Genomic DNA, 23799 nt, shown 5'->3' with positions numbered 1-23799 from the left:
GTGTGGCCATTGCACACACTATCGCTTCTTGAAGCCACAGGTGATAATTGGGGGGCAGGTGTATTGGGGTGTTCATGGAGGACTAGAACCTCTGATATGAGAGCTTGCCAAGTCCTTTTCAGGGCTTCTCATTCACCTTTGGTGCAAAAGAGTATGAAGTGAAGAGATCTAGGCCAAAGAAATATTTAACCATAGAATAAGGGTTCCAGAAGGCACAACGGAACTAGAGAACAGAAGAGGATAAGTACTTAAGAGGCATAGGACAGGCATGAAAAGATGAGGAAAGAATAGAACGGATGGGGAGTTTTTACCTGGAAAACCCTTGACTGAAATACAGGATTTAGGAGATGAGAAGGTAGAAATTTATTGACAATCTAAAGGGAAATCGCTATATGAGTGGGGATCCCATCCTTGGTCCTGTGATAACTAAGGGTAGTAACAATTTGATTTCTTTCAAACAAAAGGGAAGAATAGATATAGTTTTGGGGATCTGAGTTGGTAAATAACTGGCAACTGGCATCTCTGCACCTAAATGAAGATACCCAATATATGGAGTGGGCATTAGGCTCAGATCTCTGGTGGCTATAAGGTCCCAGTAACATACCTCCTCTGGTGTCTCAGGCTCCAGGAGCTTGCAAGCATAGGAATGGAAGTAGAAGAGCTGTGTGTTGGGAACTCACTATCTTTCCCCTCCAAACCCAACCCTCTTACTAGATTCTGTTTCTGACAAGGGCACCGCCATCCTTTGAGTCATTTAGGTGGCCAACTTTGGAATTATCCTTCACGCCTCACTCTCTCTCACTCCTCATAGCCATTTGCTCTCCAAGTTTTGTCTTTTCTACCTCCATAGCATCACTCACGTGTCCCCTTCTCTCCACTCACATAGGCACCTTGGTAAGACCATAACCTTTTGATTGATCTCCCTGCCTCAAGTATCTCCTCTCTCCAATCATTTCCCAGACAGAAGCCAAAGTCATATCTTTAAAGCCTAAGTCTGACCATGTCACCATCCTATTTAAAAAGTTCCAATAACTCCAAATTATCTCTAGAAAAAATATGCAAATTCTTCAGCCTAGTAGTTAAACTCCTTCACAATCTGGCTCCAACCTACTTTTCAAGGATTATTTCATTCTTATCTCTTTCATACACTCTGTGATCTCATCAAATTATGCCACAATTGTTCCCCTAAACAGGAAATTAAACGTCTTATCTACCTACATTTGCCCAAACTGTCCCCTGTGTCAGGGATAATTATCTTGTATTTGCTAACCTATGTGCACAGTTATCCCTTCCACATTGCAGGGTTAGGATCTGGAAAATCTGTGTAAAATTTTTGGCCCTCTCTTCATATCAGAGAAGTCTGAATTTTTTATTTTTGTTTAATAAGGTGCTTATGGTACCTTATTGTAAAATTTGGGTTGATATTATATAATACTGTACATATTTTTATACATTTCTGAGTTTCTAAACTTTTTCTGTGTCATCTGCTGGCCTTTGTGTGTCTGTGGCTTCTACAAAATGCCCCCAAAACTCCTATTTAATTTCTTATGCCAACCCACAATATATTGAAACCGTGACAGGAAAAGTTGCGATGTGAAAGGCATTAACTATACTATAGACCCCAGGTAAATTGTGAGCTCTTCGAGGCCTCAAAAAAGTGGTTTGCTTTTATCTATGTACCATCAGTGTGTAGGCACAAAAGAATAGAGAGAGAAAATAAGGATCCTGAGAGAAATTTTAACTACTCTTGGACAATGCCAAAAAAAGTTATTTACCGTTTGATATAGATACTTGCAGTTAAAAAATACATAGTAATATATTAGTCAGATGGCTTCTTTCCTTATGCTATCATAATTCAGAAGCTCCATATAATTTTGCTGTTAATAAGTCATAATCATAACCCGAAATTATATGCTCAACAGATTTATTGTTCATCATACCTGTTGCTTAGAGTCACTTGAAGCTCTCCCTCTTCTTTCTTTAATTTATCCCTCGTTCGAGAAAGAACAGACCTTTCTAGGTCCCCCACTATATTTTCTAACTTCGATGAAGTCATTTCAAACTCTGTCCAGCAAGAACCGGTTTCATTTTTTAAAACCTGAAGTAGGATGAAAATACTGAGTTAGTACATATTTTAATAGAGACATAATTATAATCCCACATTTCAAAATTATAGATTTTGCTAACTGGGCACAGTGGCAAAGTTAGCAAAACTCCATATGAATAATGACAATTTACAAGTGAGTTGTGTTTCAGTGCAAAATGGGATAAATTCTGCTCTCACTTCATATAAACCAATAGTAGTGAACAATGTCTTTCTAAGTGTATACCGTTATCTTTTCCTTGAACATAAGACAAAGAACATGATTTGAAAGAAATAGTAGAATATGCATTGATACATTCTATTCTTTTGCCCCCTAAAAGCAGGTGTATGTAGTATAAACTAGAAAGAACTTGGATTGCATTGAAACTGATATTAATTAGATGAAAAATGAATGAAATTATTTTGTAAATACTAACTATATTTAGGGTGTACAGGAGCCAGATTGTACTGGCTCATGACAGCCAACTGTTAAATTTTCAGTGTGACCATTTACACTTCGCAAATCAGCAAATGCTACAAAATCAAGGCTTGATTTTTAAAAATTGTCTAGATTTAAGAAAGTGATGGAGAAAATGCTAACATTGCAGATTAAACTTAAAGGTATGTCATGCACACTTTATTATTTTTTTGGAAAGCCAGTTGTGAAACATTTACCAGCATACCCATAGCTATATCCTCCCCCCCCTTCTTTTTCTCTCCCCTCCCTACTCCATGTGTCTCTCTCCTTTCCAGAGGGTCCACACAATATGCTATGTAAGGAACTTCCTCTAGGTCTTATTCATTCATCCACTCCAGAAACATTATTTTGTACCAGTTATACTGTTTGAAAAATTATGTAGGAAAAGTGCTCCTCCACTCTTTCCACATGACTGACTAACTGTTATTCTTCTCTTTTTAAATAATGTTTTACAGGTTTTTAATAATTTTTGTTTTGTGAACTTGACAAACACCAACAAATGTGAATACTCCCTTATTAAAAAAAAAGAGGTGTTATATATGAAATAGCAAATCTCTATTATGTATAGCTTGTTTTTTAAAATATATATAAAAAATATAATGTTAGTTTCAAAGTTGTCCAGTTTGTCTCCTTCTAAACTTTTTTCTGTCTCTTCTGTGTATTTTTTAAATCCTTCTTTTCTTCTTTTTTGAGGAGCATCACTACCACTAATGCTCCTTTCTCAGATAAATCCCCACCTCCCATAAAAGAAACCCTTCCCTTGTAACAAACAAGCATATCCAGGAAGAACAAATGAACACATTTGGCCACCTCCTTTTCCAAGTAAAGTCAACAAGCATTTATTAAACACTTGCTATGTTCCAGATGCCATGCTAAGTGCTGGGGACACAAAGAAAAGCAAAACCAGTTCCTGCCCTCAAGGAGCTTACAATCTAATGTATCATACATTTCTTAAATAATCTCTTAAACCTTGCTTCTCACATACAGCTACAAGTTGCCAATAAGTTGCAATCCATCTGTGCCAATAGTAGCAATAAATTGTTATCCTGAAGTTCCTTTTCCCCTTGACCGAAACTCACTTGTGAAGTAAGATCACATAAGAGATGTACTACAACAAAGCAGACTAACATGTGGGTCAATATTTGGAGAAACCAGTCAATTCCTCAACAAATAGGTGCAGTCACATGAAATACTATAAGTCTATAATCATGGACAGTGGTAGTGTCTTTTACCTAACAAACAGGAAAAAAAAAGATACTGATTACAACTATTTACCTGTAGATCTGTCAATTTATCTTGTAAGCAAGAGATACTCCTTTCCTTTTCACTAGGAAAATCAGAAAGAACTCTGATTTTGTTGATTTGTAACTGCATCTCTAGATTATCTCTCTGTGCATCATATCTAGGAAAGAAGAATTGACGTTAATGAAGAATGGATTTTATTTTTTACTGAGGCCAAAACACCCCCATAATACTTTAAAATGAAAATGTCACCCTCAGTTACACATAAGGAAATCCCATATATAAGTTGAGAACTACATGGCAGAGGAAATAGACTTCTTACAAACTTATGAATAAAGCATAATAAAAGCATATCAAAATATAAAGCCTTCCTAATTTATATCTTGTTCAAAATCTGTGCTTTTAGGAAGGACAGAAAGATTATTAAGTCCCTACTATGTGCCAAGCACAGTTGAGCCTGACAACAAGCCTATAATTATCTCCATTTTACAGATGAGGAAAATGAGGCAGAGAGGAATTAAGTGACTTGCCCAGGGTCACATAGCTAGGAGGTATCTGAAGCTAGATTTGAACTCAGGTCTTCCTGACTCCAGGCCCAGCACTGTATCTACTGTTGTAACTCAATACCTCATTGCTTCTATAATAGGCAGTTTGTTTGAAATAATTTACCTTTCCAATAACTTCTTAAAAGGCGCATCACCATCTTTCTCTACATGCCTTTCATCTTCATGATGCTTTAGTATGCTGAAATATTCTAAGTCAAAGCTAGCAGATCCAGAAGCCTAAAAGAAAAGGAAAAACATTCAACACAACCTTTTCCAAATACCAGTCATCTCCCCCAAAAGCCACCTAGACCAGTTACTGATTCTTTATGCCAGTCAGGAGTGATAACAACATCATTTAAGATTCTCAGCTGAGACACCACGCTGCAGTAGCAGGGAAGACACCTGCCTGTAACTGGGGAGTCAGCAAACCAGAGGAACCATCCCCAACACATTCTAGAGAGAGGCTTCTGTCTACAGCCTGGGAGTGCAAATAAGAATAAAAACTAGCATTTATATAATACTTCCAGGTTTCCTAGATGCTTTACAAATAGTATCTCCTTTTGGTCCTCACAACAACCCTGGGAAACAGATGTTACTATTATCCTCATCTTAGTAATAATAATAACTAATAACATTTGCGTAATAACTAACCTTTATATAGCACTTATTATGTTCCAGGCACTGAACTTTGCACTTAATTATTATCTCTTTGATCCTCATAGCAACCCTAGGACATAGGTACTATTGTTACCCCCATCTTAATAATAATTAATATTTATATAGTACTTTCTCTGTGTGAAGCACTATGCTTAGTATTTTACTATTATTATCTCATTTGGTCCTGACAACAACCCTATGATGCAAACACTATTGTCATCCCCATTTTACAGATGAGGGAACTAAGACAAAGGTTAAGTGACTTGCCCAGGGTCACACAGCCAGCAAGTGTCTGAGACTGGATTTGAACTCAGGTCTTCCCGACTCCAGGCCCAGGGCTCTATCCACAGTACCAGCTAGCTGGCAGGACTAGATAAAGCAGAAAGCCCAAGTGATCACACAGCTAAGTAAGTGTCTAAAGCAGGATTTGAATTCAGACCTTTCTGACTCGAAGTACAGCTTGAAAGCCACTGTGCCACACTGCCTACAATGTTATACTGTCATCCTGTCTTTACTGGTGTATTGTCACACTGGAACCTCTCATTTATATGGAATCCACACAAGTGAAAAGCCCAAGTCACTGGCATTTTTAATAAACAAATTTTTAAAAAGAAAAATGACAAAAAATTTTTTAAAAGTTTATATTGTTTTTTTTAAAAAGTGATTTCCAATATAAATAATGTTGTTGTTATTAAGTCATGTCCAACTCTTTGTCACCCTATTTGAGGTTTTCTTCACAAAGAAATTCCAGTGGTTTGCCATTTTCTTCTCTAGCTCATTTTACAGGTGAGGAAAATGAGGCAAACACGGTTAAGTGAGTTGCCCAAGGTCACATAGCTAGTAAGTATCTGAAGCCAAAATTGAACTCAGGAGGAGTAGTCTTCCTTATTCCAGGCCCAGCACTCTATCCACTGTGCCACCTAGCTGCCCCATAAATAATCAGTATATATTATATCTTAGTATATATTTGAGTTAATCTCCTATACCATGGGTATAATAATACTATGATAGTAATTGCTGATGTTCATGATGATAACATATAAATTATTGTGAGAGAATTCCAGATGAGAAAATAAAAATTCATTGGGTTCTATGGGGCTTTATTTTGCCTATTTCATTAAAATATACCAGGTTACCTCCGAAGGTGGTGAGTTCCCCCTGTCTCAAGGTTTTTAAGTGAAGGCTGAATGACTATTTGTCAGGTACTTTATGAAGAGCATCTTTTTTTTCCAGACTAGATGACCTTGGAGGTCCCCTCTGACTCTGAAATTCTATGACTCTGAAATATAGTGCCTCAGTTAACCAGAACCCTAATTTCCCAACCATTCTTGATGAAAAAGAATCTACTTTATTGAAAAGTTTATCTATAGTATATATATCATAGTATTGAAGGCTTTCTTCATTAGATTTTCTTCTAAAAAGCAGCTAGGTGATGCACTGGATAGAGTTCTAGACTTAGAGTTAAGAAGACCAAAATTCAAATCCTGCTTCAGACAGTTACTAGCCATGTAAAGTTGGACAAGTCATTGAAGAAATTCTCAGCCTGTTTCCTCATCTGTAAAATGGGGATAACAATAGCACCTACTTTACAGGGTTATTGTGAGAATCAAGTGACACTACACGTGTAAAGTGTGTTGTAAACCTTGGTATCATCATCATCTAAATAGTATACCTCTTCAGGTAACGTTGCATCATCGGGTTTGGAAGGCTGTACCACCTTCCCAGCATCCCTTCCACCATTCTCAGATGCACTTAGGGGCTTCCTAGGAAGTAACAGAAATTTTCATTTAAAAGAGTGCCATAAACCTCAAACTCCAAAAAATAATACCATCAATGTTCAAATGCTATGTAACTTATTTTGCTATAAGTTTTGGAAGAAAATGGTTTTACAAATGTTTTCCCTGAAATTCCTCATGTTCTTATGAAATACCAACTTTTTTTCAGACATCTGAGTGTTTTCAATAAGGGCCTGGAGCATCATATAAATCTCAGAAGCAGTATTCTTAATTCCATTTTGTCTCTGTCCATATTCTATAATTGTTTTCCTTATTTCTTGTCGACTTTCCTCTGAAGTCAGCTCTTCACTCAGCTCCCTCAGGGCTTCCATGTGGTGATCAAGCTGACACAGGATCCCTTCATCAGAAAAGCAAGCCTAATTAAAGAAATAAAACAGCAGACAAGGATTCATTGTGAGTCGACATGATTTTTTCCATAATGATTAGAAACTAGTGGATTTTCAGAATGATGAGAAGCTGTTATTTTATTTCAGAATTTTTTTAATTTTTAACTGATACTCTTTGTTTTTACATCACATTACTATCTAAATATGTCTTTCTTCCCTTACCCAGCAAGCCATCCCTTGTAACAAAGAATAAAAGGAGTCTGACAATATAATAGGTAGCATTAAGATTTATAAAGCACTTTACATTTATTATCTTATAAACCTGGGAAGACTTATAGGGACTGATGCAAAGCAAAGTGAGCAGAACCAGGAGAATAATGTGCACAGTAACAGCAATAGTGTAATGATGATCAACTGGGAAAGACTTAGCTACTCTGATCAATACAATGATCCGTGACCATGCCAAAGGACTCATGATGAAAATTGCTATCCAGCTCTAGAAAGAGAGCTGATGAACTCTGAATGCAAACTAAAGCATGTTTTTCACTTTATTTTTCTTGCTTCTTTTTCACGACATGGTTAATGTGGAAATGTTTTGCATAACTTCATATGTATAATGGGTATCATATTTCTTGCTTTCTCAATGGGTAAAAGAAAGAGTGGATGGAGGGAAAGAATTTGGAAGTTAAAATAAAAAATTTTAAATTAAATTATATTTTTAAAAAATTTATTATCTCACTTGATCTTCGTTAGCTATCATGAGAAGTAGGTAGCATTATTAGCCCTATTTTACAGATAAGGAAACTGAGGCATACAGATGGTAAGCAACTTGCCCAGTATCACATGGCTAGTAAGCATCAGTGGCTAGATTTGAATGAAAGTCTGTCCTGACTGCTAATCCAGCCCTTAATGTATTGGTCCACTTAGCTGTGTACCAACATAGGCAGTATTCTGCAATTATAATCCCATATCTTGGCAAAGGGAAGGAGGGGATGCCGTTGTTATGAAAATATCAAGGGACTTTTGAATGTAATAACAGCTAGCATTTATATAGCTCTTTAAGATTTACAAAACACTTTACAAATATTATCTCACTTGATCCTCATAACAACGCTGAGAAAAGGTGCTATAATTATCCCCATTTTGCAGATGATGAAACTAAAGCAGAGAGAAGTTAGGTCAATTGGCCAGGGTCACACAGATAGTAAGTGTCTGAGGCTAGATTTGAACTTGGATCTCCCTAACTCCAAATTCAGTCTTTTATCTACTGTACCACCTAGCTGCCTCTAATATCTCAGTCTCTCCTGAAACAGTTTAAGCTTCAATGGGAGGCAGTCTTCAAAGCAAAAGTGCCACGTTTTTTAAAGAACATAATTAAATTAGAATGCACTACAAAGAGAATAATGAAGATGAGTCCATTTATTTCACCTCGACAAACATTTTTAAGCACCTACTATGTGCCAAGCAGTGTACTAGGTTCAGGCTTTTAAAAGAAAAACAGAACAAAAGCATTCCTGTCCTTAAGGAGCTTACATTCTTCTACTGGGAGTATACAACATGCATATATGCAACATGTACATGCAAATATAAAATCATCATGGTTGGGGGAAGGGACACCAGCAATTTAGGAGCTCAGAAAAGGCCTCTTGTAGAAAGTGGCACTTAAGCTGAGCTTTGTAAGGCAGCACGAGGTCTCAAACAGTAGAAGTAAGGAGTGAGAGCACCTCATGTATGGAGCTCTCCTGTGCAAAGACAGAGGCAGGAGGCAGAATGATGTACATGGGGAAAAATAAGTAGTCCAGTTTGGCTGAAATGTAGAGTGCATGAGGCTGAATAAGGAGCCTCAATAGATAGGTTAGAACCAGATTTTGAAGAGTTTTGAATGTCAGAGGCATTTGTCTTTTATTCTAGGAGCACCTGGGAGCCATAGACATTTCTTGAGCAGAGAAGTGACATAGGCAGACCTCTGTTTTAAATCAGTTCGGTAGTTGTGCAGAAGATGGGGTGAGGAAGCTGGAGGTGTTAAGGGGAAGAGCCTAGATGCTCAGAAGTCAATTAGGAGGCTATTGTAATAATCTGGGCAAGAGGTAACGGGAGCCTAAACTAGCCTGGTTGTGTGATGGACAAAAGATTGGAAACAATGTCACACAAGCACTTCCTCTTAATTGGCCCTCATGACTTTTTTCTTCCCCTCTCCAATCCATTCTCCACATAGCTGCCAAAGTGATTAACCTAAGACAAAGGTCTAACCATGTCATTCCCTTACTCAACAAACCCAGTGGCTCTTTGTCATTCCTAGAATCAAATACAAACTCATCTGTCTGGAATTTTGAAGCCTTTTAAAACCTAACTCGAATATCATTTTCCAGTTTTATCATTCATTTCTCCCCTTCAGATACCCTATAATCCATCCAAAATGGCCTTCTGGCTTTTCTTTACACATGACCCTCCATCTCCTATCTCTCTGCATTTGTACAGGCTCTGTCACAAGCCTGAATTATACTCCCTCCTTACCTAAATCTCTTAGAATCCCTAGCTTCTTTCAAAATTCAAGTCTCACCACAGGACCTTCACTGATCCCTCTAGCTTCTAGGACTTCCCCCCAAAATTGCCTTGCATTTCTTTGTTTGTATTTTATATATTCTTATATTTGTATATCTCCTTAATACAATGTAAGCTTCATGAGGGCAGAAACTGTTTCTTTTTTTGTCTCTGTACTTACAGTGCCTAAAACAGTGCCTGGCACATAGTAGTTGCTTAATATTTATTAACATGGTATAGAGGAGATTCTTGGTCAGATACAGCCTGAATTAACTGCCTTCTGATAACCCTTATATATCTAAATTAACTGGCTTCTGATATCCCTATCTGATATCCCTTTTGAATTCTAAGAGTCGTAGGGTCCCATGTGATTGCATAATGTTATCATTACTCAGAACCTTAAAAAAAATTCTCTATTAACTAGCTCCTACGGTACAGTGAGTGACTTTTCTACAACATAAAAGGGTTTTGAAAGTGTAAAGACTGGATTCTTGAGGACCCAACATAAAATAACTAAATGTGTGCCACTGTTTATATATGCGTGGATTATTCAATGAAAGTACCATGGGAAAATTCAAAATTGATTTTGGACTAACTTTGTAAGTATTCAAAGAAATGACCCTTGAAGTGGGGGATAGTTTAAAAAAAAAAGTCTGTTCAACCTGACTTGTTTGAATCTTTGTTCTGACATGCTATTCTTCACAAATACTTCAAGGCTACGTCTGGTGCTTAATCAGTAAAAGCCTACAGAGCATATCATGCTTTCCTAGAACACTTAGATCCTTCAAAGGTCACTGTGTCTATTTCAAAGAACAATAAAAAGTATTATATCTCGTATATAACTAGCAAATCAAGGGAAACTAAACATCAATTACTGAATGAATTTTTAGTACCAATAATAAATGAAAGAATTTAGGGCAGTGACAGAATTCCAAACTGGAATTGATAAACCTACAGAAAGACAGACTTGAAAATGATTCCCTAGATCATTTAATCTAAACTCATGCCATTAGATAGAAATAAATCTGAATGGATACCAACGCTCAGAAAGAGAGAGCTTACATGTCAAGGCATGGTCTTAAACACAATCAAAATGTTTACATAGGAATCAGTCTACCTCATGTTCCTCAATGAGTCCCTTGGTCTTCCCTTTACTGAGTAATTTTTTCTCTTTATTTAGTTGCTTTTCAAGTTTTGATATGTTTTCAGTAAGCTTTTTTTCAATTTCAATTTTTATTCGATGAATATATGAACATATTTCTTGATGAAGATCCTGTAAAATAAAATAAACATGATGCTTTTCTCCCAACTCCACTCATCAAATTTCTAGCCATATTTTAATAAAGGTCAGCTAGAATGTAACCCCATCCATGATCACTTTCTCCAGCTAGAAGTAACGTCTCCTCCTCTGAATTTTTTCGTGTAGAGGACTTTATGCCTCTATTTGCATCTTTACATTCTAACCCATAGTGTAGTTATCTATGGACATGTCTTACCTCCCTTCCTGAGTTGTAAGCTTTTCACAGGCTGGTCAAGGTGTCTTCCTTAACATGGTACTTGTAAACGTAAGCCATTTAATAAATACTTATTAAATGAATGAATGAATAGATAAATCCTAGAAACTAGCTTTGTCTAAACTGCTTGCTCCCAGTACAAACGGAAAACATGTCATGATTATCACAAGGCTAAGAGGGAACTAAAGTTCCCATCCCCATATCTTTAGGAAGGATTACACATTACCATTCCAAATAGTGAAAATATTTTTGTTTTATTTTTAAAAAATTAAAAAATGTGCTTCCAGCCAATACAATGCCATATAAATCTTACGGATATCTCACCTCCCACTCTTTAGAGAGCTCTCTGCTCATTTCTTCTAAGGATAGTTTTTCATCAGTAGACACAATATTTTTCAGTTGTTCAGTAGCTTTCAAAAATTTGTCCAAGCTTTTACTGCTTAAAATGGCTAGAATATCCTATAAACAAAGTACATAACAAACACATGAAAACTATATTACATGCAAAAGATAAGAAAGAAAAGAACATCAGTAAAGCATTAAACCACAGAAGAAACAGAAGAAAACAAAAGGAAATTTAGAAAAGGGATACAAATAAGGCAATTTTATTACAACCATATTAAATTTAACAAACACCTAGAGAAAACAAATTGTATATAACAAAAGCTTTCTCTTTGTATTATGAAATTTTCATGTTTGTAAATATTTGTTAAATTCATAGAAAAAAATTCTCTAAAAAAATTAAAATAACAAAGATGTAAAGCTAAAAACACATTCTAATTTCAAAACCGGTTTTTTCAAAGTTAGTACTAGGATATAGGGGGCCACTAGGTGGCAGAATCACCTAGGTGGAACACTGGGCCTGGAAGGCAAGTCAGGAAGACGAGTTCAAATTCGATTTCAGACTTACTAGCTGTATGACACTGGGCAAGGCACTTAACCCTGTTTGCTTCAGTTTCTTCATCTGTAAAATGAGCTGGAGAAGGAAAAGGTGAACCACCCCAGTATCTCTTTCAAGAAAACTCCGAATGGGGTCCCAAAGAGTTGAACACAACTGAAAAATGACTGAACTAGGGTGTGAGAAAACTGTCACAAGATGTCAACTGTAACACGTCTGAAGATTTGTATGAACATTTCCCTTTGTAAAGAGAAGCTACTATTACATCTCATGGGGCTAGAGGAGGTTCTTTCTGCTAAGTACACATTACTACATAATGGTATGGTTGAGAGATAAGGAAAATATTAAGGTACATTGAAAACTATGGAAAACTAAACATAACAGCTTTGATATTGTGTCAGAGCAAAGAAAGGTGTGGGAAAGGCATTAAACAATGTTCAGTATAAGCTTTCAAAGTTACGAATAAATAAGTTTGCTACATGAGCAACAAAATGTAGAAAGTGTGTGGAGAAGTAGTTCATGTCATACGAGTGCAAAGAAATTTCAATTATTAGTGGCAATTACACTGATAAGGAGGTCTGACAGGCAGTACGATACCCTTATTTTCCTATCTTCTTCTCCAAATGAATTCTGAATTCTGCCATATATCCCTTTTCCTCATTATCACTAACATTATGCACCTGCTAAAGTCTGGTAAGGGAGTATTATACTTCTTGCTCCCCAATTCCCCTTGTGGATTCTCCCACTATCACCATTATTCAGTAAACTCTTCTCTTCTGTTGTTCATAAAATCCATATTCATACCCAGTCAAGGATTCTGGTAGTTGGTATCTACTGACTCTTTTTCCTTCCTCATTGAATTCAGCAACTAACTCAGTCTTTCTATCTATTCAACTCCTGCCTTCATACAAAGGGACTTCAACATACATACTGATCCTCCCCTAAACATCAATAACTTCTCACTTCCTCAGCTTACTTATTTCTACCTTCTATTCCTCTCCTCTTCCTCAGGTACATGTAGAGATGGTCGTATCTTTGATCTTGGCACCACTCACAAGTGCACCACTTCTGCGCTCATGAACTTTAAATTTTCTTTATCTGATCACAGTCTTTTATCATTCTATCCACTTCTGTGCTCATGAACTTTAAATTTGCTTTATCTGATCACAGTCTTTTATCATTCTATCTTTCCCTCTGCTTCATGACCCCCAAACCGGTTCTTACTTTTTACTATGACTTCTAATCCTTTCACCCCTCAATACTTTCCCAGCCTCCACCCCTACAGTGGCTATACGCTCCTCCTTCCTCTTGGTGAACTAATTGAATTATACATCATCCTTTACTCACCATCCACTCTTCAAATGGAGTCACTTGCCCCTTATCTTTTTTGCTAATCATGCCATCCTAAACCTTGAATTACTCCCACCATCCACTATATTTATTTCTCTTTACATACTATTGAAAGAAGCTGGAGAAAATCATGAAACTATGCTAAAACTGAGTTCACTATAAATTTGTTACATAATCCCACCTGTGCCCTTATTGCAGTAAGGCAATCCTCATTAATTGATTCACTATTTTACTCATCATAGCAGCTATTCCAAGTTTTTTCATTTGTCCTCAAATCTGTCATGACTCTTCCTCTCCCCATCCTCTCAGCTGATAACCTTGCCTCATACTTCACTAAAAAAAAAAAATAGAAGCCATTTTCAGAGAGCTCCCTCTTCTCCCTGCCTCATCTCACCTCACCCAGATGTCTTCTGCCATTATTCCACAAGAACAGGTGACCTTTCTCCTTTCTAAGGCAAACCCCTCTATATGCACCATTGATCACATTCCATCCAGTCTTCTCCACCAAATTACTCCCCTCTGTTATCCCCATTCAGTCATTAATCTTCGATTTCTCTCTTTCTACAGGCTATTTCCCTGCTGCTTACAAACTCCCTCATTTTTCCCGAATCTCTGAAGAAAAGAAAAACCTCACTTGATCCATCCATCATCACTAGCTTTCATTCTATATCACCTCTATATTTTGTGGCTGAACTACTTGATAAAGCTCTCTACAATCAGTGCTTCTCTCTCTCCTCTCACTCTTCCAAAGTTTTTGTAATCTGGCTTTAAATCTCATTCAACTGGAATTGCTCTATTCAAAGTTACAAGTGACATCTTCATTGCTAAATCTAGTGGCCTTTTCTCAATCCTCCTCCTTTTGGACCTCTCTGAAGCCTACAATACAGTAAATCAGTGACATTGCTTTCTCCTAGTTCATCTCCTATCATCTAACTGTTCCTTTTCAAGTCTCCTTTTCCTATATCCAGATCATGGTAACTGTGGGTATTCCCTCAGAGTCCATCCTGGTGGGCCTTCTCTTTTTATACTTGGTCTTCTCATCAGTTTCCGTAGAGCCAAATGTCATCTTTATGCAGATAGATATTTCTCAGATATATTTAGTCAATCCTAACATCTCTCCTGATTTCCAGTCTTATATATCCAATTAGCCATCTAAAACTGAATAGCCTGTAGACATCTTAAACTCAGTGTTTCCAAAGCTGAACTCATGAGCTTTCCCCCTGAATCCTTTCCTCCTCCAAATTTCCCTATTACTTTTGAGGGCACTGCTACATAATCAGTCACCCAGGTTTGTAACCTAAGTGTCATTCTCACCTCCTCATTTTCTCTCACTCCACATATCCAATCTGCTGTCAAGTCTTGTCACTTTTTCTTTTGTGATGTCTATCATACAGGTCTCTTTCTTTTCTCTCAAACAATCACTACCATAGCCCTGCATCACTTTGTTCCTGGACTATTGCAATAGCATTCCAGTTATCTCCCTACCCAGAGTCTCTTCCCACTCTAATCAATCTTCCATCTAGGTGCTAAAGTAATCTTCTTAAAGTGTAGGTCTGACCATGTCACCCCCCTACTCAATAAACAACAAACTCCATATTAACTCCAGGATCAAATATAAAAATCTTTTTCAAAGCTTTTCAAGACCTTTAAAATTATGGCCCCTGGAAATTATGTCAAAAATCAAACTTAGGAGATAGCTAGGTGGTGCAGTGAACAGAGTTCTGGCCTTGGAGTAAGGAGGACCTGAGTTCAAATCCAGCCTCAGACTCTTAACACTTACTAGCTGTGTGACCCTGGGCAAGTCACTTAACCCCAATCTCCTCACCCAAAAAAAAAAAATCAAACTTGGGACTAAAGAAGGGAATCATAGTTGAAGAGTGAGGATAAGATCCTTTAAGTGTCTTTTATCAGTTCAGCTGAATGATAATTCTTGATATTTGTATAGCACTTTCACACTCACTATCTCATTTGATTCTTATTTTATCAGTTGGATAGGAAAGAGATCATCTTTTCTACTTACTACCTATGTGGCTTTGGATAAGTCACTTTACCTCTGATCCTCAATTTTCTTCTCCACAAAATGAAAGTATTGAACTAGATGGACTCTCAGGTACTTTCCAGCTCTATATGTTAACTCTATTAGCTCTATTTCACAGATAAGGAAAATGAAGCACAATTAAGTGACTTGTCTAAGGTCATAGTTGCAAAGCTAGCACTAAGACTAGATAAGTCAGGTTTCCTGAATCCTATTCCAGAGCTATTTTCACTGCAGCACTCAGCATTTTTAAAAGGTCTACATCAAAATCTGAATTTATTTTTTTTTCATTTAAATGAAGATTTTTTTAAAATTGTAATTGTAAGTCACTTTTGCTTACTACTGGAAAACTCAAAGAGGTTAAAAGAAGATAATGGCATCATTTTGTTTTGTATCTTAATTTTTTAATAGAGAAATAAGTACTAATAAATATTTTACAAGTAATGATAATAGAGATTCCCACCTTCTTTTGTGAAACCAAGTCACCAAGGCTCCCTTTTTGTCCAAGAAGTTCCTGAGCCTTTGTAATATCTGACTCAAGTTCCTTTTGTGACTTTTCAAACTTGGCCCTAACATCCATTTCTAGGGAACTCTCATATGAGGCCTGTAAGACAGCATCTAGCTCTGCCATGTTATTCTGTGAAGAAAAACAGTTTTAAATTATTTGCATTTTACCTTACTATCATAAAGGGTTCACACAGAAGAAAACAAGTTTTTCTTCTAAACTTCAAATCTTTTCCAAGGCTTAGCACAATGACCTATAATTTAATTCAATTCAACAAAAATTCAAGTATCTATTAAACAGAGAAGATGAGGCCAGATTTTAGAGGGCCATGAATTCATACAGGAGGTACTTAATAAAAGTTGGTTAAATTAAAGCTTCTTTCAAATAGTAGCTTTTTTCCATATAAATCCTAATATACTGTATTTATATGCAACTAAACAATAATTGTTTCAAACTGTAATGCAAAAATAATATTATGCAGGAAATTTTAAATGAATGGTAGCATTTTTTTCAGACCACTAAAAGCTAAGGAATAAAATATTTAGAAAATGCACTATGTTAGAGACCTTAACTGTGTCTTTTGCTTCTTTGATCTGTGTCTGGAGCCCAGATGTATGGAAATGCTGGAGGAGTACATTGCTTGAAATATTTTGTGCTGTTATTTGTAATGCATTTTCTTTCCTAGTCACATGTTCTTGGTACATAGATCCTCGGGCAATCAGGTTCTACAGAAATTAGAGCATAGTAAGGTTCAACATTAATCCAGATGAAAATCATGTTAATAAAAAGCCATTAAAGATGAATCCAAAATCCAAAATGATGAAATTTACATATGTTCTGAGTATTCCTTACATTGTCTAGCTTGGAGAAAGCCTGAGGATACAGTCTTAACACAAGTTTATCTTACGTAAGCACTACATATTACCTTGTAAGTAAGAAGGAAATAATTCATAAATAATTAAGAGCATATTTAAAGATGTACATGCATACACAAAAATATATAAAATAAAAATATGAACCATAATGATCAAGTTCTGAGAAACATCCTGATCCCTTTAATGTTATATCTATTCAAAATTACATCCTTTAAGTTGCAGATATCTTAGTATGTTATCAACTATAAGTAAAATAATAATATTTAAAAGATAAACTGGATTTAATCATCAGTATTAATTATGGGATCAGAAATTCAGACCTAAAATTAATTGTAGAGACTTGAGGTCTCTAACTTTAGAAACCAGACCTCAAAGAGGTTAAGGGACTTGACCAAGGTCATGCAGGTAGTTAGTGACATGATCATAGATGCTAGAGCTTAAAGAGATCTCACAGACCATCTAATCCAACACTTTCTTTAAACAGATGAGAAAACTGAGGTCCATGGAGCATTAGTGACTTTTTCAGATCCCCCATTCTCAAAAACATACAAATGATCTCTCTATACTTACTACAGAAATTATTGATAGATTAAATAAATACACAAAGCTAAGAAATGAAGATGTGCAAAGGAATTATTTCTTCTTCTGATTGTTGGAATTTTCCATCTTCTCAAAACTCATGCCTGGATGGTTTTATGACTTAGCTGAAACTCAGTCAAACTTTCAATGTTACATCTTCCCCAGGAGGGCTGAGTGTAATAGCTACGGCAGTATATTACAATGTAAACTATTTACTTCCCCGCTTCTCAATATGTTGGTTACACAGAAGTAAAGGCAAAACTGAGTCCCAGGGAAGAAAGAATACGTTCTCTTCTTCAAAAATCAGTAGGATTCCCTGCAATCAGTTAAGCTGTGGGAGTCTAATCCATGGGTAAGTTTTCAATAGAGAGCTAGTAATTCTTTATATTCACAAATCATACCTTCAAACGCAATATGAAACTAGACTTACTCATTCTCATTGTACTCTTTCATGGACACTTTTTTTTAAATTAATCTCCATTCTATTGATAGAAAAACAAATTCAAAACCAAAGGCATTGGCTAGGCAGAGTGGTACACAGCAGTCCCAGGTACTGAGGAGGATGACTCAATGTTATTATCCCTATTTTACATATTCTGAACAAGAACACAGCCGGAAGTAATGGAAACAGTACCAAATTTGCACTGGAGTTGAAAGCTATCTCTGCTACTCATTAGCTGTGTCACCAAGAGTGAGTCACTTAACTTCTTTGGGACTGTTTCCTCCTCTGAATTAGATCATCTTTACAATCCCATCTTGATCTTAAAGATCCCAAGAGACTTGCCCAAGGTTACATGGCTAATAAGTAGTGAGCCCTAGGCCCGGCATGGTGGTGGACATCTGTAATCTCTGTTACTGGGGAAGCTGAGGCTGGTGGGTCATACCCTTAGGAGTTCTAAGCTTCAAGAGGGCTAAAGCCACCTGGGTGTCCAAAATTATTCCAACAGCAGTATGGTCGACCCTGGGAGTGGGGTGGGCCTAAGAAGGGAAGAATTGGTCTACATCAGAAATGAAGGAAGTCAAAACCTCTGTGCTGATTAGTGGTGGGATTTGACCTCTGAGTAGCTGCTGTACTTCTGCCTGGATGCAATAAGGAAAGCCATTCTCCTTGAGGCTTCTAGGTGGATAGAGTGCTGGGTCTGGAGTGAGGAAGACCTGAATTCAAATCCGGCCTCAGATACTTCCTGGCTACATGATCCTAGGCAAGTCACTTAACCCTGTTTGCCTCAGTTTCCTCATCTGTAAATTGAACTGGAGAAAGAAATGACAAACCACTCCAGTATCTTTGCCAAGAAAACCCCAAATGGGGTCATGAAGAGTCAGACACAGGGGCAGCTAGGTGGCACGGTGGATAGAGCTCCAGCCTTGAAGTCAGGAAGACCTGAGCTCAAATCCGGTCTCAGACACATGTACTAGCTGTGTGACCCTGGGCAAGTCACTTAACCCCAATTGCCTAGCCAAAAAAAAAAAAAAGAATCAGACACAACTGAACAGCATCTCCTTATCCAAACAACAACCAAAACATAAAAAAGTAAAAACAAAAAACAAAAAAAAAACCAACAAAGGCATATTTTCGAGCAGTGGTGTCAAATTCAAATAGAAACAGATCCCAGAAGGCTGCATATTAACTTAGAAAACCACAGACTACCATTCTGTATATTGTATTGCATTTCATTTTGTTGACCATTTCCCAATTACATTTTAATCCGGCCAATGGGTAGAGTTTGAAGTCTCTTGCTTTAGAATACTTTTTGTCCATTTCTAGTGGCTCCCCTACAGGCAGAAAGGAGAATAACTAACCATTCCCTGGTGAGAATTCGTCTCATTAGAAAGAATTTCAAAGAAAAGTACTTCACTATCTCAGAGCCCCAAAATAAGCTAGTGTCAAAGTTCAAAAGACATAGATTTTGCAACTTTCCTAGACCCAGGGTACCAGGTAGTAAATATTGTGACCATAGCATGTCACTGGCTATGAAATACAGGTTTCTTAGAACTTCCTTTATCAACCTGATCTAAATTGAAATACAAGATCACAGCTGTAAAATTGGCATTTTGCTTTTCTACATTTTTACCTGCAAAGATTCTTCCATGGAAGCTTCCACATAACCTTGTTGTTTGATAAAATCCAGAACAGGTCTGATTTCTGTTTCCCAGGTTGCCACTTGATCGATGAATTCTTCCATCTCTTCAAGCACTTGTAGGAGCTCTGTGAACTCTTTAATTAAAGCCTCATTTTCTTTTCCAGTCTACAATATACAACCAAGATTATGAAAGCAAAGCAGTGTATCCAGAAATATCCTTTTTTATGCGAATAACTTAAAATTTCAATAGGTGGTCAACAAAATCATTATTCACAACTGACTGGCTAGTTACTCCCAGAATTTCCAATTTAATGGGGTTATCTAGGTCAACCATGTCAAGGAGGTCATCCAAGTCACCATGTCTTTATTCCTCTCCAAAGTGCACATCTGATTCTCCCAATCTTTTTCTACAATGCCCCAGAAACTTCTTCACCTTGGCCTCTCTCTCTGATTGGCTGGTTCTTCCCATAACCTCCATTTTAAGGAGGATGCCCAAACCAGTCATGTCTTCATTCGTCTCCAGGTTGTACTCCTGGCCCCCTGGATTTTTCTCTACCATGGCTTGGACAGGTACTTTCTCGTCTCCCCCTCCTCCCCTCTTTCAGCTTCCTTTTATGAGTTTTCTTCTTCCGTTAGAATATAATCTCTTTGAGGTCAGGGACTATCTTTCTACTTGTATTTTTATTCACAGCGCTTAACACAGTGCCTGGAACATAGTATGCACTTACGTATAGGTGGCATACTGGAAAGAACACAGGCCTTAGAGTCAATACAGCTAGAAACTATTTGAACCTTTCTACCTTTAATATTGTCCTAGGAAAGATCGGTCTCCTTGTACACCTAAGTTTAAGGGATAGTCATGGCCATTAACTTTGGGCAAAATAATTCCCTATTTAGGTTACTTAGTTTAATGTAGGGGAATACCCTGATGACAATACAAAATCAAGTTGCAGAATATTTCTTTAATGTTTACTTCTATTCCAAGATGAGATGATATTCTCTTGAATTAGGAGAAATGATGCTAAGCATTAGTACAGCAAGCAATGCAGCTGTGTATTAGAGTATACTAATGTCATTAGCCTTGCAATACACCCACAATCAGACCCCTTCAGCCAACAATGAGAGGTAATGAGGGGAATACCCAAAGGCTCAGCTACATGAACAAATCACTCAGCCTCTGAAGGCTGGGGGTCATAAGAGAGGAGTTCAGCAGGGGACTTGTCTCCAAAGAGCCTTCAAAGTTAATGGGTAAAGGCTTAGGCCAGAAGGGATTTTAACACTGAAAGAATGTAGACACTGAGGGAATTTGTACAGTGGTATTCTAAAGCAGGACAGTAGCAGTTAGCTAATGCAAGCTGTTAATTTGTGACTATAAATCTTGCACTAAAGCAGTAGTATTTCTTATTGAGAGCCTTTTAAGGGTAGAGTCACTGAGTACTGGTGGACCCAATTAGGTCCTACCATAAAATCTTATTAGCTGCAAAATCTTGTGCAAGTGTCAGTTAACTTTCTTGAGTATCAGTTTTTTCATTGTAGAAATCTGAATAATAATATTTGCTCTGGATACAGTTGTTGTGAGGAAAGTGCTTTGTAGATATTAAAACACGATAAAATAGTAATGCTATTACTATTGGGCCAGTGGATAGAGCACCGGCCCAGGGAGTCAGGAGGACCTGAATTCAAATCTGGCCTCACCTTCTAGCTGTCTGACACTGGGCAAGTCACTTAACCTTGTTTGCCTTAGTTTCCTCACCTGTAAAATGAGCTAGAGAAGGAAATGGCAAACCACTCCAGTATCTTTGCCAAGGAAACTACAAATGGGGTCATGGAGTCAGACACTACTGAAATGACTCAACAATGACACGTTGGGGATGAGAACAGCAGAGTTGTTGGGAGGATCAGATGAGATAATACTTCTAAAGCATTTAGCACAATGCCTGACACATAATAGGCACTCCATAAAAATGCTTATTCTCTTCCCCTATTAATCAGCTCCCTGGCTAGTTAACATCTGCCACTTCCACCATAGTTGTGAAATTGCTTTCTATGAGACATATTTCCAAAAATGCAATAATTATACTTAATTTGTAGGATCTTTTACTAAACTCCTCACTTAGCACTAAAATGAAATATTTAGAGAATGTATTGCTATGTTTAACAAAAACCTGTACGTTATCTTTGGCTTAATCTATGCTAAAGGTCAGGTGTATGGAAGTGTTAGAGGAGCACACACAATATGTTGCGTAATTATGCTTCTCAAGTCACATTTTCTTGGCACATAAACCCTCAGGCAATCGGGTACACTGCTAAAATAATCTCTCTTTCTACCAGCTGTTTCCCAATGTGTACATCAAAATATGCAAGAATTCTTGAAAGCTATATCCACACAGATAGCCATATTCAGCTACCCACTTATTAATATATCAGCTGAGGTATAAAACAAGAAGATGTATGCTCACCAAGTTATTCAACAGTGTCCTAGAGGAGACTGATTACAAAGACCAAATTGAAGAGGGTTTGCCTATTAGAGTTAATTACTTAGTGATGTTCCGATGTGAATCTGGGCAATAATGGCTTCAAGGTGACCCTGCGTTCTTAATGACACACATTTCCACAGAACTCTAACCTTTACAACAAATCTTGAAGTTAGGTAGTAAAAGTGGTATGATGGATGTTGTTGCAGAGGAGAAAATTAATGCCTAGACTTAAGGTCACCCAGGTGATTGAACCTCAAGAGCTACAACCTTCTTGCTATAAGGCCACCCTAGTTGAACTCAAGTTCTGGCAGGTCCTATTGAGCAAGAAGGGGTAGAGAGGTGGTGCAGTGGATAGAGTGCTGGGCTTGGAATCAGGAAAACTTATCTCCCTGTGTTCGAATATGGCCTCAGACTTACTAGTTATGTGACCCTGGGCAAGTCACTTAACCCTGTTTGCCTCAGTTTCCTCATCTATAAAATGAGCTGGAGAAGGAAACGGCAAACCACTCCAGCATCTTTGCCAAGAAAATCCTAAATGAGGTCATGAAGAGTCAGACATGACTAAAACAACTGAACAACACTACCATCAAGTGAGAAGGGTTTCAGGTACAGGCTTAACAACAGCCTGAGGTCCAAAATAGCTAATTTGAAGAGAGGCTCCTCTTCTGAACACTGGATACCTTATTATAAATTTTAATTTAACCAGAGTAATTAATGAAATTTACTACTAAGATGTGGATGTATTTCAATCACATTTCTGGAAGTATGAAAGTATATTTGGAAGATACTTAATGTTTTCTGCCCACATTTTATCCCTTTTTACATCTCCATTTCAATTCCCTAATTTCATTCTCCCAATAAGTTATGAGGGAGCTCTATAGAACCGGCATTATTATTTTCATTTCACAGACTAAGAAGCTGAGGCACATAGGTTGCCAAAGTGCACTCAGTAAGTTTCCATTAATTAGTAATGATTAGAGTAAAATAGCAATCAATAGCTTAGTGTCTGTAAAACTGAACAAGACCTTAATAACAGAGGTAATGGAGAGCATGGTCATTATGTGTACAGCTGTAGGTGATTACCAGAAGTAGAGAAAGATAAAGGCAGGAGCAACACCATTAGATAAGAAAAGCCTGCAGGCTTCTGGTGCTTGAAGGCTGCCAGCTGTCACTCTCTGCTCCATGATCATTCAGGACACGGTGCCATGTAGTTCGTCTCTCTAAATCTGATTCTTTAGCTCTGGAACTATCTGTTGACATTCCTTCATTTTCCTTTTCCATATACTCCACACTCATTCTCTTATTTCTTTTCATCAGAGCAGATCTTAGCATGATTTCCATCAATGAGACTTGAACTCCAGTGAGAAATATCATCCTTATTCAAGACTCCCAGTGGCAGGAAAGATTTTACCCAAACACCAGTTCATTGAATAACTCAGTATCTTTCCAGGAAACTCTTTATGTTTTAAATTTTATCTGCTTTTCCAGGCATATGTCCATAGTGATATATCCAACAATGTTTATCAAAGAAAGATAGCAGAAACAATTATTATTATCATTTGAATTGCCCTGTGATTGCAATGGTACAGGGAAATTCCTAGTCAGGAAATTCCCTCAGCACCTGCTTTACAATTTCTGTACTCTGGGACTTCTTTGGATAATTAACTTTCTCCAAGTCACATAACTTGCCCAGCATCATATACATAGTACATATCAGAAGTAGGTTTTTGAACCCAGGTCTTTTTGACACCAAGGCTCTTTATTTACACAGCCATGTTGTCGCTGTTCCATTGTTTCAGTCATGTCTGGCTCTCTGT

General features: G+C 37.2%; 1 protein-coding gene across 1 annotated transcript in view; it reads right to left on the bottom strand.

The window, feature by feature from the left end:
* The window catches only part of SYNE2 (spectrin repeat containing nuclear envelope protein 2), a 352560-nt gene that overhangs the window by 258594 nt on the left and 70167 nt on the right, over positions 1 to 23799 (bottom strand). Inside the window, 10 exon segments of the mRNA XM_020986547.2 lie at positions 1941 to 2098; positions 3837 to 3963; positions 4473 to 4585; positions 6678 to 6768; positions 6940 to 7157; positions 10786 to 10941; positions 11507 to 11641; positions 15929 to 16102; positions 16537 to 16695; positions 19497 to 19670. Of these exon segments, the coding sequence (XP_020842206.1) occupies positions 1941 to 2098; positions 3837 to 3963; positions 4473 to 4585; positions 6678 to 6768; positions 6940 to 7157; positions 10786 to 10941; positions 11507 to 11641; positions 15929 to 16102; positions 16537 to 16695; positions 19497 to 19670 (1505 nt within the window).

The sequence above is a fragment of the Phascolarctos cinereus genome, unplaced genomic scaffold, assembly GCF_003287225.1.
Source record: "Phascolarctos cinereus isolate Bilbo 61053 unplaced genomic scaffold, phaCin_HiC Scaffold_3;HRSCAF=262, whole genome shotgun sequence".
In the NCBI taxonomy this organism is placed as follows: Eukaryota; Metazoa; Chordata; class Mammalia; order Diprotodontia; family Phascolarctidae; genus Phascolarctos; species Phascolarctos cinereus.
The sequence above is the reverse complement of the archived record's forward strand: the minus strand, read 5'-3'. Positions and strand labels throughout refer to the sequence as shown.